At 29.1% G+C, this 17117-nt stretch overlaps 1 protein-coding gene across 3 annotated transcripts in view; it reads right to left on the reverse strand.

The window, feature by feature from the left end:
- Positions 1-15362, reverse strand: part of azi2 (5-azacytidine induced 2) — a 16927-nt gene extending 1565 nt beyond the window's left edge. For 2 of the 3 annotated variants that reach the window (XM_048153637.1, XM_048153635.1), the window contains exons 1-7: positions 15207-15362; positions 10638-10860; positions 10315-10431; positions 10141-10240; positions 7564-7703; positions 7131-7192; positions 6557-6684 (exon numbers count right to left, since the gene is read on the reverse strand). In XM_048153637.1, coding sequence (XP_048009594.1) covers positions 6557-6684; positions 7131-7192; positions 7564-7703; positions 10141-10240; positions 10315-10431; positions 10638-10853 — 763 coding nt within the window. In that variant the 5' untranslated portion in view covers positions 10854-10860; positions 15207-15362. Of the gene's footprint in view, positions 1-6556; positions 6685-7130; positions 7193-7563; positions 7704-10140; positions 10241-10314; positions 10432-10637; positions 10882-15206 lie in introns of all 3 variants that reach the window. The other variant, XM_048153636.1, reaches the window with a different exon arrangement.
- Between the last annotated feature and the right edge of the window lie 1755 nt (positions 15363-17117).

Here is a 17117-nt window from a genome sequence, read left to right on the forward strand (position 1 = left end):
AATAGAAAATTATATATATAGTCAGAAAATATATAAATTACACATATATTCATAATCTATATCTATATATATATATACATATACACACACACATATAATTATCTATTTATTTTGTAATTATTTAAAAATAATTAAATTGTAATTTATTTTTAATTATCTGTTTATTTTGTTTTATTTCATATTTATACAATTTTTTTACAAAATTTATTTATTTTTATATTCATTACATAATATATTTATGAATATAAAAAAATAAATAAAAATGTACTGAATAAAATGATATATATATATATATATATATATATATATATATATATATATATATATATATATGACATAAAATTATGTATACATACACACACACACACACATATATATATATATATATATATATATATATATTATGTATATATATTTAATTATTTAGTTTTATTTTTTATTTATTAAATTTATATATTTTATTATAAAATTTTATAAAAGTTATTTATTTTTATATTCATAATCTATATATATTATAGAATTAATGAATATAAAAATAAACAAATAAATAAAATTTAATAAATATATATATATATATATATATATATATATATATATATATATATATATATATATATATATATATATATTCTCTAATGTGAGAAAAAAATACATTATGAAAAATATATATAATAGAAAACAACGGATTATTTTATATATATATATATATATATATATATATATATATAGTCTTCATTTTTGTTAGGTAAAATAAAATTTCTATATTTTGATTTTGGGATGAAATGATGTTCATATATTTTTTTGAGACTCACCTGGGCATAAAGTTTGAAATCAAACCAGATCACCACAGAGTCCGAACACTATTTTTACCCGCACAGATGGCATTGAGCTCGTAACATAAATAACCCATGCATTAGTGTACGGCCGCGCCTCAGGGGACGCGTTTCCTTCAGCTCACTAGGTTTCTGTTTTCTCCCTGTTTCTCATCTAAAGAAACAATGAGGGGCTCATTTGAAAACTGATTATGTTGCTGATCTCTCAGAGGAATATATGGGGTACATCTTAAAAAAAAAAGAAAAAAAAAAGACATATTTCCTTACACGCTGCCGCCCGCCGTCTCGGGCTCTCGCAGATTCGCTGAAGTAAACATGGAGCTCTTCCTCGTTTTTAACACTCATTCTCATTTGCACCTTTTGCTTTTCCTCTGCAACACACGGGGAATACTAACAAACCCAGAGCGACGATAACCGTACGCGCAGCATGGACAAAAACAACACGAATCTCATATTCACATGCTGTCAGATAATATAGAGGAGTGATGATTTACAGCTGACCTGATGTGACAGAAACATTCAGATCTGCACAAGCTTCAGATGAACCGAGGATCTGAATCCACATGTTCGACTGACAGATACGTCACAAAAACATTTGAAATTATCTAATGCCCTTACATATTTATTTATATGTCCAGTATAACAATACATTCTCACTAAAACATTTTAAAACATGACTTTCATGAACATCTGAATCACTGAATCAGTTCTAAATTGATTCTTTTAAACAGTTTGAACTGATTCCTTTGAAACAACCTGTATTATGCAAAGCGCTATATAAAGGTGAAAAGGAAATCCATTAAATGAATCACATACTATGCAAAGGAACTAATTAAATGAACTGAATTGTAATATTTTCTGAGAAAATATTTCAGCCGATCACTGACACAGCGATCCGTTTCACAATCGAGAGGATCTGTCGTGTTTTCTGTCTCTTATTGTTTGAATCTGTTGTGTAAGGTCAAGGGTTTGATTCACGATCTGAAAAAACAAATGTATAGCCTGACTGTGATGTAAATCGCTTCATATAAAAGTGTCTGTCGAATGCATAAATACAGTCACATCAGGACGCTGTAGATGGATTATTGTTTTCCATATTCTGACTTTAACAAATGAGAATGATGTGCTGAAAACAGTGAATCGCTCCAGTCTGACGGACTCTTTATTATCTGAACATCTCTCATTTCATTTACTTTTCAACTTTTCATTTACTCACCCTACTGTTGTTCCAGCATTGATTTTATCATTTTCTTTTCTTACACAAATGGACACAAAGGACTATGGGAGCTTATTTCTGCCACAGAATAAAAACTTTTGAACTCACTTTTCTCACAATTCAGAACTGCAGGATGTTAACTCGTAATTCTGATTTTGTATCTCATAATTACAAGATATAAACTAAAAGGAAAATGAAGTCAGAATTGCAAGATGTAAACTCACTAAAACAAAAAAAAAGGTCAAAATGGTGAGACGTAAACTCACTATTACGAAAAAAGGCTGAATTGAGACGTAAACTCACTCTTTTGAAAAATGTGAACTGCAGAATGTAAATTTGTTATTACGAAAAGTCAAAATTGTGAGATGAAAACTTGCTATTATGGAAAAAAGTCTGAATTGTGAGATATAAACTCGCTTTTGCACAAAAAGTCTGAATTGTAAGATATAAATTCGCTATAATGAAAAAAAGTAAAAATTGCAAGATGTAAACTCACTATTACGAAAAAAGTCTAAATTGTAAGATATAAATTCGCTATTACAAAAAAAAGTCTGAATTGTGAGATATAAACTCGCTTTTGCGCAAAAAGTCTGAATTGTAAGATATAAATTCGCTATAATGAAAAAAAGTCAAAATTGCAAGATGTAAACTCACTATTATGAAAAAAGTCTAAATTGTAAGATATAAATTCCCTATTACAAAAAAAGTCTGAATTGTAGGATATAAATTCCCTATTACAAAAAAAAGTCTGAATTGTGAGATATAAACTCGCTATAATGAAAAAAGTCAAAATTGCAAGATGTAAACTCACTATTACGAAAAAAAAGTCTTAAGTGTAAGATATAAATTCGCTATTACAAAAAAAAGTCTGAATTGTGAGATATAAACTCGCTTTTGCGCAAAAAGTCTGAATTGTGAGATATAAACTCGCTATAATGAAAAAAAGTAAAAATTGCAAGATGTAAACTCACTATTACGAAAAAAGTCTAAATTGTAAGATATAAATTCGCTATTACAAAAAAAAGTCTGAATTGTGAGATATAAACTCGCTTTTGCGCAAAAAGTCTGAATTGTAAGATATAAATTCCCTATTACAAAAAAAAGTCTGAATTGTGAGATATAAACTCGCTATAATGAAAAAAGTCAAAATTGCAAGATGTAAACTCACTATTACAAAAAAAGTCTGAATTGTAAGATATAAATTCCCTATTACAAAAAAAAGTCTGAATTGTGAGATATAAATTCCCTATTACAAAAAAAAGTCTGAATTGTGAGATATAATCTCGCTATAATGAAAAAAGTCAAAATTGCAAGATGTAAACTCACTATTACAAAAAAAGTCTAAATTGTAAGATATAAATTCCCTATTACAAAAAAAAGTCTGAATTGTGAGATATAAATTCCCTATTACAAAAAAAAGTCTGAATTGTGAGATATAAACTCGCTATAATGAAAAAAGTCAAAATTGCAAGATGTAAACTCACTATTACAAAAAAAAGTCTGAATTGTAAGATATAAATTCCCTATTACAAAAAAAGTCTGAATTGTGAGATATAAATTCCCTATTACAAAAAAAAGTCTGAATTGTGAGATATAAACTCGCTATAATGAAAAAAAGTCAAAATTGCAAGATGTAAACTCACTATTATGAAAAAAGTCTAAATTGTAAGATATAAATTCCCTATTACAAAAAAAAGTCTGAATTGTAAGATATAAATTCCCTATTACAAAAAAAAGTCTGAATTGTGAGATATAAACTCGCTATAATGAAAAAAGTCAAAATTGCAAGATGTAAACTCACTATTACGAAAAAAAAGTCTTAAGTGTAAGATATAAATTCGCTATTACAAAAAAAAGTCTGAATTGTGAGATATAAACTCGCTTTTGCGCAAAAAGTCTGAATTGTGAGATATAAACTCGCTATAATGAAAAAAGTAAAAATTGCAAGATGTAAACTCACTATTACGAAAAAAGTCTAAATTGTAAGATATAAATTCGCTATTACAAAAAAAAGTCTGAATTGTGAGATATAAACTCGCTTTTGCGCAAAAAGTCTGAATTGTAAGATATAAATTCGCTATAATGAAAAAAAGTCAAAATTGCAAGATGTAAACTCACTATTACGAAAAAAGTCTAAATTGTAAGATATAAATTCCCTATTACAAAAAAAAGTCTGAATTGTAAGACGTAAACTCGCTAAATGAAAAAAAAAGTCTGAATTGTAAGATGTAAACTCGCTATTACGAAAAAAAAGTCTGAATTGTAAGATATAAATTCCCTATTACAAAAAAAGTCTGAATTGTGAGATATAAACTCGCTATAATGAAAAAAGTCAAAATTGCAAGATGTAAACTCACTATTACGAAAAAAAAGTCTTAAGTGTAAGATATAAATTCCCTATTACGAAAAAAGTCTGAATTGTGAGATATAAACTCGCTTTTGCGCAAAAAGTCTGAATTGTGAGATATAAACTCGCTATAATGAAAAAAAGTCAAAATTGCAAGATGTAAACTCACTATTACGAAAGTCTAAATTGTAAGATATAAACTTGCTATTACAAAAAAGCGTGAATCATAAGATATAAATTCGCTATTATGAAAAGTCTGAATTGTAAGATATAAATTCGCTTTTACGAAAAAAGTCTGAATTGTGAGATATAAACTTGCTTTTGCGCAAAAAGTCTGAATTGTAAGATATTAACTCGCTTTTACGAAAAAAGTCTGAATTGTAAGATATAAATTCCCTATTACAAAAAAAAGTCTGAATTGTGAGATATAAACTCGCTATAATGAAAAAAGTCAAAATTGCAAAATGTAAACTCACTATTACGAAAAAAAAGTCTTAAGTGTAAGATATAAATTCCCTATTACGAAAAAAGTCTGAATTGTGAGATATAAACTCGTTTTATGAAAAAAGTCAAAATTGCAAGATGTAAACTCACTATTACGAAAAAAGTCTGAATTGTAAGATATAAATTCGCTATTACGAAAAAACGTCTATATTGGGAGATATATAAAACCGCTATTACGAAAAAAAGTCTGAATTGCGAGATATAAACTCGCTATAATGAAAAAAGTCTGAATTGCGAGATATAAACTCGCTATAATGAAAAAAGTCAAAATTGCAAGATGTAAACTCACTATTACGAAAAAAGTCTGAATTGTGAGATATAAACTCGCTATAATGAAAAAAAGTCAAAATTGCAAGATGTAAACTCACTATTATGAAAGTCTAAATTGTAAGATATAAACTTGCTATTACAAAAAAGCGTGAATCATAAGATATAAATTCGCTATTATGAAAAGTCTGAATTGTAAGATATAAATTCGCTATTACGAAAAAAGTCTGAATTGTGAGATATAAACTTGCTTTTGCGCAAAAAGTCTGAATTGTAAGATATTAACTCGCTTTTACGAAAAAAGTCTGAATTGTAAGATATAAATTCCCTATTAAAAAAAAAAGTCTGAATTGTGAGATATAAACTCGCTATAATGAAAAAAGTCAAAATTGCAAGATGTAAACTCACTATTACGAAAAAAAAGTCTTAAGTGTAAGATATAAATTCCCTATTACGAAAAAAGTCTGAATTGTGAGATATAAACTCGTTTTATGAAAAAAGTCAAAATTGCAAGATGTAAACTCACTATTACGAAAAAAAAGTCTTAAGTGTAAGATATAAATTCCCTATTACGAAAAAAGTCTGAATTGTGAGATATAAACTCGTTTTATGAAAAAAGTCAAAATTGCAAGATGGAAACTCACTATTACGAAAAAAGTCTGAATTGTAAGATATAAATTCGCTATTACGAAAAACGTCTATATTGGGAGATATATAAAACCGCTATTACGAAAAAAAGTCTGAATTGCGAGATATAAACTCGCTATAATGAAAAAAGTCTGAATTGCGAGATATAAACTCGCTATAATGATAAAAGTCAAAATTGCAAGATGTAAACTCGCTATTATGAAAAAAGTCTGAATTGTGAGATATAAACTTGCTTTTGCGCAAAAAGTCTGAATTGTAAGATGTAAACTTGCTATAATGAAAAAAAGTCAAAATTGCAAGATGTAAACTCACTATTACGAAAAAAGTCTAAATTGTGAGATATAAACACGTTTTATGAAAAAAAAGCCAAAATTGCAAGATGTAAACTCACTATTACGAAAAAAGTGAATTGTGAGATATAAACTCGCTATTGCGAAAAAAAAACCCTCTGAATTACAAGAGGTGAACTTTGGAGCAAAATAAAGTCAAAATTGTGAGATGGAAACTTGCTTTTACAAGAAAAAAACGTTTATACTTGCAAATGAGAGATATAAACAACACAATGAACGTGGATGGTGATTTATTAAAAAATAACTACACAAAATAAGTGTTGGACTGACAGAAGGGTGAGTAAATCAAGACTGAACTGTCCTTCAAATCTTTTTATATCTAACAACATGAATCTAATAACAGACGTTCACATCTTAATCTTCCGTTCAAACGTAACAACACAAAACTCACCTCTTCTGAGCATGTGCACTGGCCGCTCTCTCAGCTTCCTCACCAGGTCTGACTGCGACCGAACGGCCGACTGCAAACGGGACACTTCACTGAGGACGTCCTGATACGACTGTACGATGGCGACCGTCCTGAACACAGACACACATCACATCATCGTTTTATCAATAATGCATTCAAAGAGGATGAATTTAAAGACGAAAACTTCCTGAGAGATTTACTGTGGAAAAACTGTCTGAGATATAATATCAAAACTAAAAATAAATCTAGTAACCATCATGACCCATCCATGCTGGCAAACAGGTTTTACTCTACATATAAAATATTAAAGCACAGCAGAAATGTGTCTTCACTATAAAAATGGCAAGAAAATATACAAGTTTTAATATTTCCTGATATTTGGGAGAACCTGCTGCTTGATTCACATCACTGAAAATGTAATGTGAGTCCAACTGAGTGACTGCTAAATGTTATTTCATTGGTCCATCTTACAGCTGTTACAATCCCGCCCTCTAGTGGACGCCTGCAGCACTGCACACACACACAAATATGAAAGCAAAGTAAATGTCATCAATACCTGAAGTCTGTCATTGCTTCATGAGACTGATCATCATGAACCACACAGTTTTCAGAGGAATCCTGTGACGAGAAGAACATCATGAATGACAAGTGCACATTATTCATTAATACACATTTAAATATACATATATACACAAACACACTCCTCACACTGTTTGAACTACAAACAGGAATGAATCTGTAAATCACACGGCTTGTTGATGAGACAAACTGTTGGATGTTGGCATGACAAATCTCTGCTCTGGAAGAGTTAAAGCCCTCTGTGTGATTGCATCAACTGCTTAGACTGGTCTTACAGGCTAGTCATATGTTTTTCTTCAAGACGGGTCATAACTAAGTCAGTAAGATAAAAAGATAGGCTGGTCTAGTTCTTGAGACACAGTCTAAAGTTTCTGCCGCTGGCCGTGAGGTTTGAGGAGGTAGAGACGCACCTGTCCGGCCCGGCAGAGCTTGTGCAGAGCATTATTCTCTATCTGTAAGCGCTCCAGCTGCTCCTGCAGCGACTGGATCTTCTCACTGCTGCGCCGGTCCACCTGCCAGTAATCCGCCGTATCCGTCAGACTCCGCATGACTGAACACACACACAGCATATACTGGGATTCATCACCACAGCCTCATTTCTCCTGTATTCAACTGTTTTAGTAAAAATATATTTGGATAATTATTGCCGTTTACGACTATGTGTGGTTAAAAAAAATAATTAAATACCATTCCTTATTCCTTGTGTTAATTTACTGAGAAACAGAGCGGAAAACATGCCATAATTTTAACTGTGTTTGAGTATTATTATATAATATTTTACTACTAACTTTTAATAATATGATCATTTAATAATTTATTTATTTATTAAAAATATTTTTATTTTGTTTATTTAATATTTTACTATTATTATTTAATAATTAAACAAAATATTAAATAATTTAATAAAAAAACTTCAATATAATAATTTAATAATTAATCTAATAATATTTAATTCTTTAAAAATGCTATATATATATATATATATATATATATATATATATATATATATATATATACACACACACACACACACACACACAAATATATATTTAATAATTGAATAAAATAATATTTCTTGATTTAATATAATAGTTTCTCAGTTTAGTAATATTATAATTATAATTAGTTTCATAATATTTTAATTATTATAATTAGTCATTTAAAAATATAATATTATTTAATAATAAATATTGTAATGATGTAATAATATTTTAATTGTTAATTTAAACAATGTATGTAATAATTGAATAATATAATAGTAATCATTTAATAAATCAACAAAATAATATTTAATAATTGAATAATTGAATAACATCATACTTCATTTCATATAATAATTTAATAATTCAACAATCTAATGATATTTAATACTTCAATAATGGTATATATATAATTGAATAACAATGGTAATCATTTAATAACTCATATTTATACTTATAAATTATAATTACAGAATAATAAAATAATAGTTCTTAATTTAATATAATAATTCTTAATATTTATAATAATAATAAAACGTTTATTATAATACTTATTAGTTTAATAATATTTGAATTGTTTAGTCATTTAAAAATATAATATTGAATAAAGTGAATAACTCAACAATATTTAATAATTGAATAAAACAATAATACTTAATTTAATATAATAATTTAATAATTCAACAATCTAATATTTATAACTTTAGTAATGTAATAATATAAAATTTATAATTTTCATTATATGTATATATATATATATATATATATATATATATATATATATATATATATAATAACTGAATAACATGTAATCATTTAATAACTCAACAATATAATAATTAATAATTGAATAAAATATATTTCTTGATTTAATATAATAATAGTTCTCATAGTTCTAATAATGTTTGTAATAATAATAAAAATATTTATATATAATATTTATTAGTTTAATAATATTTTAATTATTACAAATAGTCATTTAAAAATATTAAACATATAATATTATTTAATAATAAATATTGTAATGTAATAATATTTTAATTGTTAATTTAAAAATGTATGTAATAATTGAATAATATAATAGTAATCATTTAATAAATCAAAATAATATTTAATAATTGATTAATTTAATAAAATCATAATTCATTTCATATAATAATTTAATAATTCAACAATCTAATATTTAATACTTCAATAATGCTATATATATACATATATAATTGAATAACATAATGGTAATCATTTAATAACTCATATTTATAATTATATTAACAATATAATATTGAATAATTAAATAATATAATAATAGTTCTTAATTTCTTAATATTTATAATAATAATAAAACGTTTATTATAATACTTGTTAGTTTAATAATATTTGAATCGTTTAGTCATTTAAAAATATAATATTGAATAAATTGAATAATATAAAAGTAATCATGTAATAACTCAATATTTAATAATTGAATAAAACAATAATACTTAATTTAATATAATAATTTAATAATTCAACAATCTAATATTTATTACTTTAGTAATGTAATAATATAAAATTTATAATTTTCATTATATATATATATATTTAATAATTGAATAACATAATGGTAATCATTTAACTCACTCAACAATATAATATTTAATATTTTAATGAAATAATAGTTCTTAATATACTATAATAATACTTACTAGTTTAATAATATTATAATTGTTTAGTCATTTAAAAATATATCATTATTCAATAATTGAATAATATAATGGTAATCATTTAATTACTCAACAACAATTTTTAATACAATAATAAATACTTAATTTAATATAATATTTATTAATTTAATAACATTATAAATGTTAATAATGTAAAAACACATTATTTAATAATGTAATAATATAATATTTACTTTCAAATCAATGTGGTTTAGTTTGGAAATGTCTGATATATATCAACCATCATCTAAGACAATCATGTGTCGCTTTATTATCCTAAAGCATGAGAACATGAGAACGTCACCTTGTCTCGTGTCCATCTCTGACTTCAGCTGCAGAAGCTCCAGCTCTCTGGCCTGCAGCTGCTCCGTCAGGACACGCTCTAAATCCACTTTCTCTTTTTTCTGGAAGAAAACGCAGAAATCAGCGTTCTGTGTGCATCACGAGGGCTTGAGCAGAATGAACACACTCAAAGTACCACTTTATTCAGCTCCATCTGCAGGTCCTCCTTCTCGATGTAGATACCGCGGTACGCGCTGAAGGCTTTGTTCATGTACTGCGGTCCTTCAGACGGAGGCGCTTCCGGACGGAAATGCTGCGGAAACATGCAAAGACAGACATGTTCAAAAGTTTGGGGAAATTAAGAAAGATTACAGTTTAAAATAACTACGAATATATAGTAAAGTGTAATTTATTCCTGAATTTTCAGCATCATTACTGTCACATGATCCTTCAGAAATCATTCTGACATGCTGATTTGAAGAAACATTTCTGATTATCATCAGTCGTGTGGAAACGGACCTTGTCCTCCAGCTGTTTGACTCTCCTCCGCAGCAGGCCGTTCTCCTTCTCCGTGTCTCGCAGCCTCTTCTTGATGTCCTCGTACGCCGTGACCAGCGCGAAGTGAGACGCCACGGACTCATCGCCGGCACACACGGACACCGGGCTCTCGGTCTGCCCGTACGCCGTCTCGTGCTTCAGGATACAGATATCATCGTCCACGGCTGGGGACTCCATACCAGCGCTGAACGCAACAACACACACACACTGTCCGTCACACACACACTCCCGTCAACGCCAATCAATGTTACATGAACTTTTGTCACATATTATAGTAAATACTGACTGAAAATATATCTGATATTTGAACAGTTTTGTGAATTACATATTTTATTGTTTATGACTTTTTTTTTCATAATAACGAGTTTACATCTCTCAATTCAGACTTTTTCCGTAATAGTAAGTTTACATCTCTCAATTCAGACCTTTTTTTCCTAATAGTAAGTTTACATCTCACAATTCAGACCTTTTTTTTCGTAATAGCAAGTTTACATCTTACAATTCAGACTTTTTTCGTAATAGCGAATTTAGGGCTGCACGATTAATCGCATGAGATTGTCATGCGTGTCTCGTCAGTAAAGCCGGTTCTGTGATTAGCGGTAAATGTCAATCACCTGCTTTCAAATTGAGCGGCACTTAATATACAGAGCCGTAGTTCGCGGACAAGCTACGCAATATCGCGTTCATAATCGAAGGCGATTCATCTGCGATTATGAACGCGATATTGTGTAGCTTGTCAGTGATCTACGGCTCTGTATATTAAGTGCCGCTCCACTTGAAAGCAGGTGATGGACATTTACCGCTAATCACAAAACCGGCTTTACTGATGAGACACGCATGACAATCTCATGCGATTAATCGTGCAGCCCTAAGCGAATTTACATCTCTCAATTCAGACCTTTTTTCCTAATAGTAACTTTACATCTCACAAATCAGACTTTTTTTGTAATAGCGAGTTTACGTCTTACAATTCAGACCTTTTTTTCGTAATAGCAAGTTTACATCTTACAATTCAGACTTTTTTCGTAATAGCGAGTTTACGTCTTACAATTCAGACTTTTTTTTCGTAATAGTAAGTTTACATCTTTCAATTCAGACTTTTTTCGTAATAGCGAATTTACATCTCTCAATTCAGACCTTTTTTTCCTAATAGTAAGTTTACATCTCACAAATCAGACTTTTTTTGTAATAGCGAGTTTACATCTTACAATTCAGACCTTTTTTTCGTAATAGCAAGTTTACATCTTACAATTCAGACTTTTTTCGTAATAGCGAGTTTACGTCTTACAATTCAGACTTTTTTTTCGTAATAGTAAGTTTACATCTTTCAATTCAGACTTTTTTCGTAATAGCGAATTTACATCTACAATTCAGACCTTTTTTTCCTAATAGTAAGTTTACATCTCACAAATCAGACTTTTTTTGTAATAGCGAGTTTACGTCTTACAATTCAGACCTTTTTTTTCGTAATAGCGAGTTTACATCTTACAATTCAGACTTTTTTCGTAATAGCGAGTTTACGTCTTACAATTCAGACTTTTTTTTCGTAATAGTAAGTTTACATCTTTCAATTCAGACTTTTTTCGTAATAGCGAATTTACATCTCTCAATTCAGACCTTTTTTTCCTAATAGTAAGTTTACATCTCACAAATCAGACTTTTTTTGTAATAGCGAGTTTACGTCTTACAATTCAGACCTTTTTTTTCGTAATAGCAAGTTTACGTCTTACAATTCAGACCTTTTTTTTCGTAATAGCGAGTTTACATCTTACAATTCAGACTTTTTTTTCGTAATAGCAAGTATACATCTTACAATTCAGACTTTTTTCGTAATAGCGAGTTTACATCTTACAATTCAGACTTTTTTCGTAATAGCGAGTTTACGTCTTACAATTCAGACTTTTTTTTCGTAATAGCAAGTATACATCTTACAATTCAGACCTTTTTTTTCGTAATAGCAAGTTTACATCTTACAATTCAGACTTTTTTTGTAATAGCGAGTTTACATCTTACAATTCAGACTTTTTTCGTAATAGTAAGTTTACATCTTACAATTCAGACTTTTTTTTCGTAATAGCGAGTTTACATCTTACAATTCAGACTTTTTCGTAATAGTAAGTTTACATCTTACAATTCAGACTTTTTTCGTAATAGCAAGTTTACATCTTACAATTCAGACTTTTTTCGTAATAGCAAGTTTACATCTTACAATTCAGACTTTTTTCGTAATAGTAAGTTACATCTTACAATTCAGACTTTTTTCGTAATAGCGAAGTTTACATCTTACAATTCAGACTTTTTTCGTAATAGCAAGTTTACATCTTACAATTCAGACTTTTTTTTCGTAATAGCGAGTTTACATCTTACAATTCAGACTTTTTTCGTAATAGTAAGTTTACATCTTACAATTCAGACTTTTTTGTAATAGCGAGTTTACATCTTACAATTCAGACTTTTTTCGTAATAGTAAGTTTACATCTTACAATTCAGACTTTTTTCGTAATAGCAAGTATACATCTTACAATTCAGACTTTTTTCGTAATAGCAAGTTTACATCTTACAATTCAGACCTTTTTTTCGTAATAGCAAGTTTACATCTTACAATTCAGACCTTTTTTTCGTAATAGCGAGTTTACATCTTACAATTCAGACTTTTTTCGTAATAGTAAGTTTACATCTTACAATTCAGACTTTTTTCGTAATAGCAAGTTTACATCTTACAAATCAGCCTTTTTTTGTAATAGCGAGTTTACGTCTTACAATTCAGACCTTTTTTTCGTAATAGCGAGTTTACATCTTACAATTCAGACTTTTTTTTCGTAATAGCAAGTATACATCTTACAATTCAGACTTTTTTCACAGAATTTCATAATTCAGATTTTTTTGTTATAGCAAGTTTCATCTCACAATTTTGATTTTCGTAATAACAAATTTACATTCTGCAATTCACGTTTTTCAAAATAGTGAGTTTACGTCTCAATTCAGACTTTTTTCGTAATAGCGAGTTTACATCTTACAATTCAGACTTTTTTTTCGTAATAGCGAGTATACATCTTACAATTCAGACTTTTTTCGTAATAGCGAGTATACATCTTACAATTCAGACTTTTTTCGTAATAGCGAGTTTACGTCTTACAATTCAGACCTTTTTTTCGTAATAGCGAGTTTACATCTTACAATTTAGACTTTTTTTTCGTAATAGCAAGTATACATCTTACAATTCAGACTTTTTTCACAGAATTTCATAATTCAGATTTTTTTGTTATAACAAGTTTTCATCTCACAATTTTGATTTTCGTAATAATGAATTTACATTCTGCAATTCACGTTTTTCAAAATAGTGAGTTTACGTCTCAATTCAGACTTTTTTCGTAATGGTGAGTTTACATCTCACAATTTTGACTTTTTTCTCAGAATTATGACTTTATGTCTCACCATTTTGACCGTTTTTCTTGTTTTAGTGAGTTTACATCTTGCAATTCTGACTTCAATTTCCTTTTAGTTTATATCTTGTAATTATGAGATACAAAATCAGAATTATGAGTTAACATCCTGCAGTTCTGAACTTGTGAGAAAAGTGAGTTCAATTTTTTTATTCTGTGGCAGAAATAAATAAAGAAATTTGTGTTGCACAGTAAAAAGAAAATGATAAAATCAATTTTTGTTCATGTTTACTACTACTACCAGTAATAATAATAATAAATGTTATATTAATAATAATAAACATAATAATATAATAAAACATAATAATATTATGTTATAATAATAAAAATGCTATAATAATAATGTTATTAATGTTATAATATTAAATATAATATTAATAATAATTGTTTTAACAATAATATAATACAAATGCCATAATAATACTATAATAATAATAATATGAATAATAATATAAAAATGCTATCATAATGTAATAATAATAATATGTATTTTTACATCGCTGGCTGAGCCAGATTCTTTGACATCTTTGAAATGTAGCCTAAAATAAAAAATATTTGAATATATGTGGCATTTTACAATATTTTTTTATTATATGTTATGATATTGTAATACTATAACAGTATTGCTGAAAGCTGAACCAACGATGATATATAATATTACTGATAATAACATGTAACGTTAGTATATTACAAAACATTTCCATATTCATATTAATATTAAAATATGACAGAAGTGTCGGCATGACGGGGCTTTTATTACACAGATGATTGTCTGTCATGTATCGATCAGCCATTGGTCAAAGTGAAACAGAAAGCAGCAGCTCTGAAGAAACACGAAAACAAGCAACACACAAAACGACACTCTGGAATAAAAGAAAGTCGATGAAAATAATAAAAACGCGTCAAATGAAATATTCAGATTATCTGAGGAGAATCAGCTGAACCCGAAGCATGTCATTTCAGCAGCACACAGAAACACAAACGACAAGCTTCATCTGTCAAACAAACTGACGTGTTTATATTCATCTGCTGTTTCTTATCAAATAAATCATTTATTCTCAGTCAGTGAAACATGAGCGACACTCACCAGACAGCAGTCAGTTCGGACAGCAGCTATAAACCATGATAGAGAGTCAAACCGCGGAGTCTGAGAGGTTTAACAACAAACAAACACACACGACACACTGAACCAAATAAACCAGCAGCACAAACACTCTCTCCAGGAAGTGATTCTCTCTGGCGACTGTACTTCCGGCGGAAACAGAACTGCTTCGCGCTCAGAGCCAGGCGGGGTTGCTGCACTCGCGCCACGTTAGTTTGCTCATAAATCCGAAAAGATTTATTTATTTTGATTATAAAGACGTTCGTGGTTATGTAATTGTTTTGTGGGGGTTTTCAGTGCTGCAGTTACAGCAGCTCGTCGCAAGGTGGCGACAGAGACAAGTAAATATGGCGTTTGAGTGTAATATAATGAACAAACACACACACAAAAGCGAAGCAAATTAGTACTTGATATGTTTTAAACATTTTGATATGCCCAAACCATTAAAAATGAACCAATACAAAATCATTTCAAAACCATCCTGTGTAATATTTCTAGTCTTCTGCTTGAAGTTTGACTTTCAACCACACGGTGGCGCTGCTCACAGATCAAACCTCCAATCTGTTTCCCAACTCACATTCTTCACAGGCTCAGAGTTTCATAAAAAATAAGAGATTTATTCTGACATAGTTTTTATGTTTTACATAACGCTGTAAAGTTCATTATGAAACAAACTAATACAATTTAAGTTTATCAGCCAAGTGAACGAGGTCCAGAAAACAAAAACAAACAATAAATCTGATATGCCTATCACTCTATTCACTTTAAAGATAGTAAATAACACATGGATAATTTTAATTTGAAAAGGAATCAATTTGGGGGGGAAAACAGACAACAACAACAAACGGATTCGCCCGACAATAACAATAGGCCTAATTCTAAAAATAGTTCTAAATATAAAAGAAAAGCAGAATTCACACCACAACTATATCGATTCACTTTAAGAACGATTTTTTTTTTTTTTTTTTTTTTCCAGCTGATGAACGATAAATCGACAGCCAATCAGAATCCAGCCTGCTTTAAAAAGCGCGGGCATTTAAAGGGATAGTTACCCTAAAATGAAAATCTTCTGCTAACTCTGGTGTTGTTCTAATGTTGTATGGCCTTCTTTTATGGATCACAAAAGTCAAATTTTAAAAAAATGTCCCACTTGTGTCGTATATTCCAAATGTTCTGTGGGTTTACGATAGGGTTTGGTGAAAAACAAAGCGAAATTTACTGTATTATTTAAAGGTGTCCTAGAATCAAAAATTGAATTGAACCTTGGCATAGTTGAAATAACAAGAGTTCAGTACATGGAAAAGACATACAGTGAGTCTCAAACTCCATTGTTTCCTCCTTCTTATATAAATCTCATTTGTTTAAAAGACCTCCGAAGAACAGGCGAATCTCAACATAACACCGACTGTTACGTAACAGTCGGGATTATTAATATGTACGACCCCAATATTTGCATATGCCAGCCCATGTTCAAGGCATTAGACAAGAGCAGGACGTCTGGATCTGTGCACAGCTGAATCATCAGACGAAAAATGGCAGATGGAGCAATAATAACTGACATGATCCATGCTTACATTATATTTTTAGTCATATTTGTGAATTGTTTTTCTAAATGTTTCGTTAGCATGTTGCTAATGTACTGTTAAATGTGGTTAAAGTTACCATCGTTTCTTACTGTATTCACAGAGACAAGAGCCATCGCTATTTTCATTTTTAAACACTTGCAGTCTGTATAATTCATAAACACAACTTCATTCTTTATAAATCTCTCCAACAGTGTGTAATGTTAGCTTTAGCCACGGAGCACCATCAAACTCATTCAGAATCAAATGTAAACATCCAAATAAATACTTTACTCACATGATCCGACGCATGCATGCAGCATGCATGACGAAC

The sequence above is a fragment of the Megalobrama amblycephala genome, linkage group LG13 (genome assembly GCF_018812025.1).
Source record: "Megalobrama amblycephala isolate DHTTF-2021 linkage group LG13, ASM1881202v1, whole genome shotgun sequence".
Lineage (NCBI taxonomy): Eukaryota > Metazoa > Chordata > Actinopteri > Cypriniformes > Xenocyprididae > Megalobrama > Megalobrama amblycephala.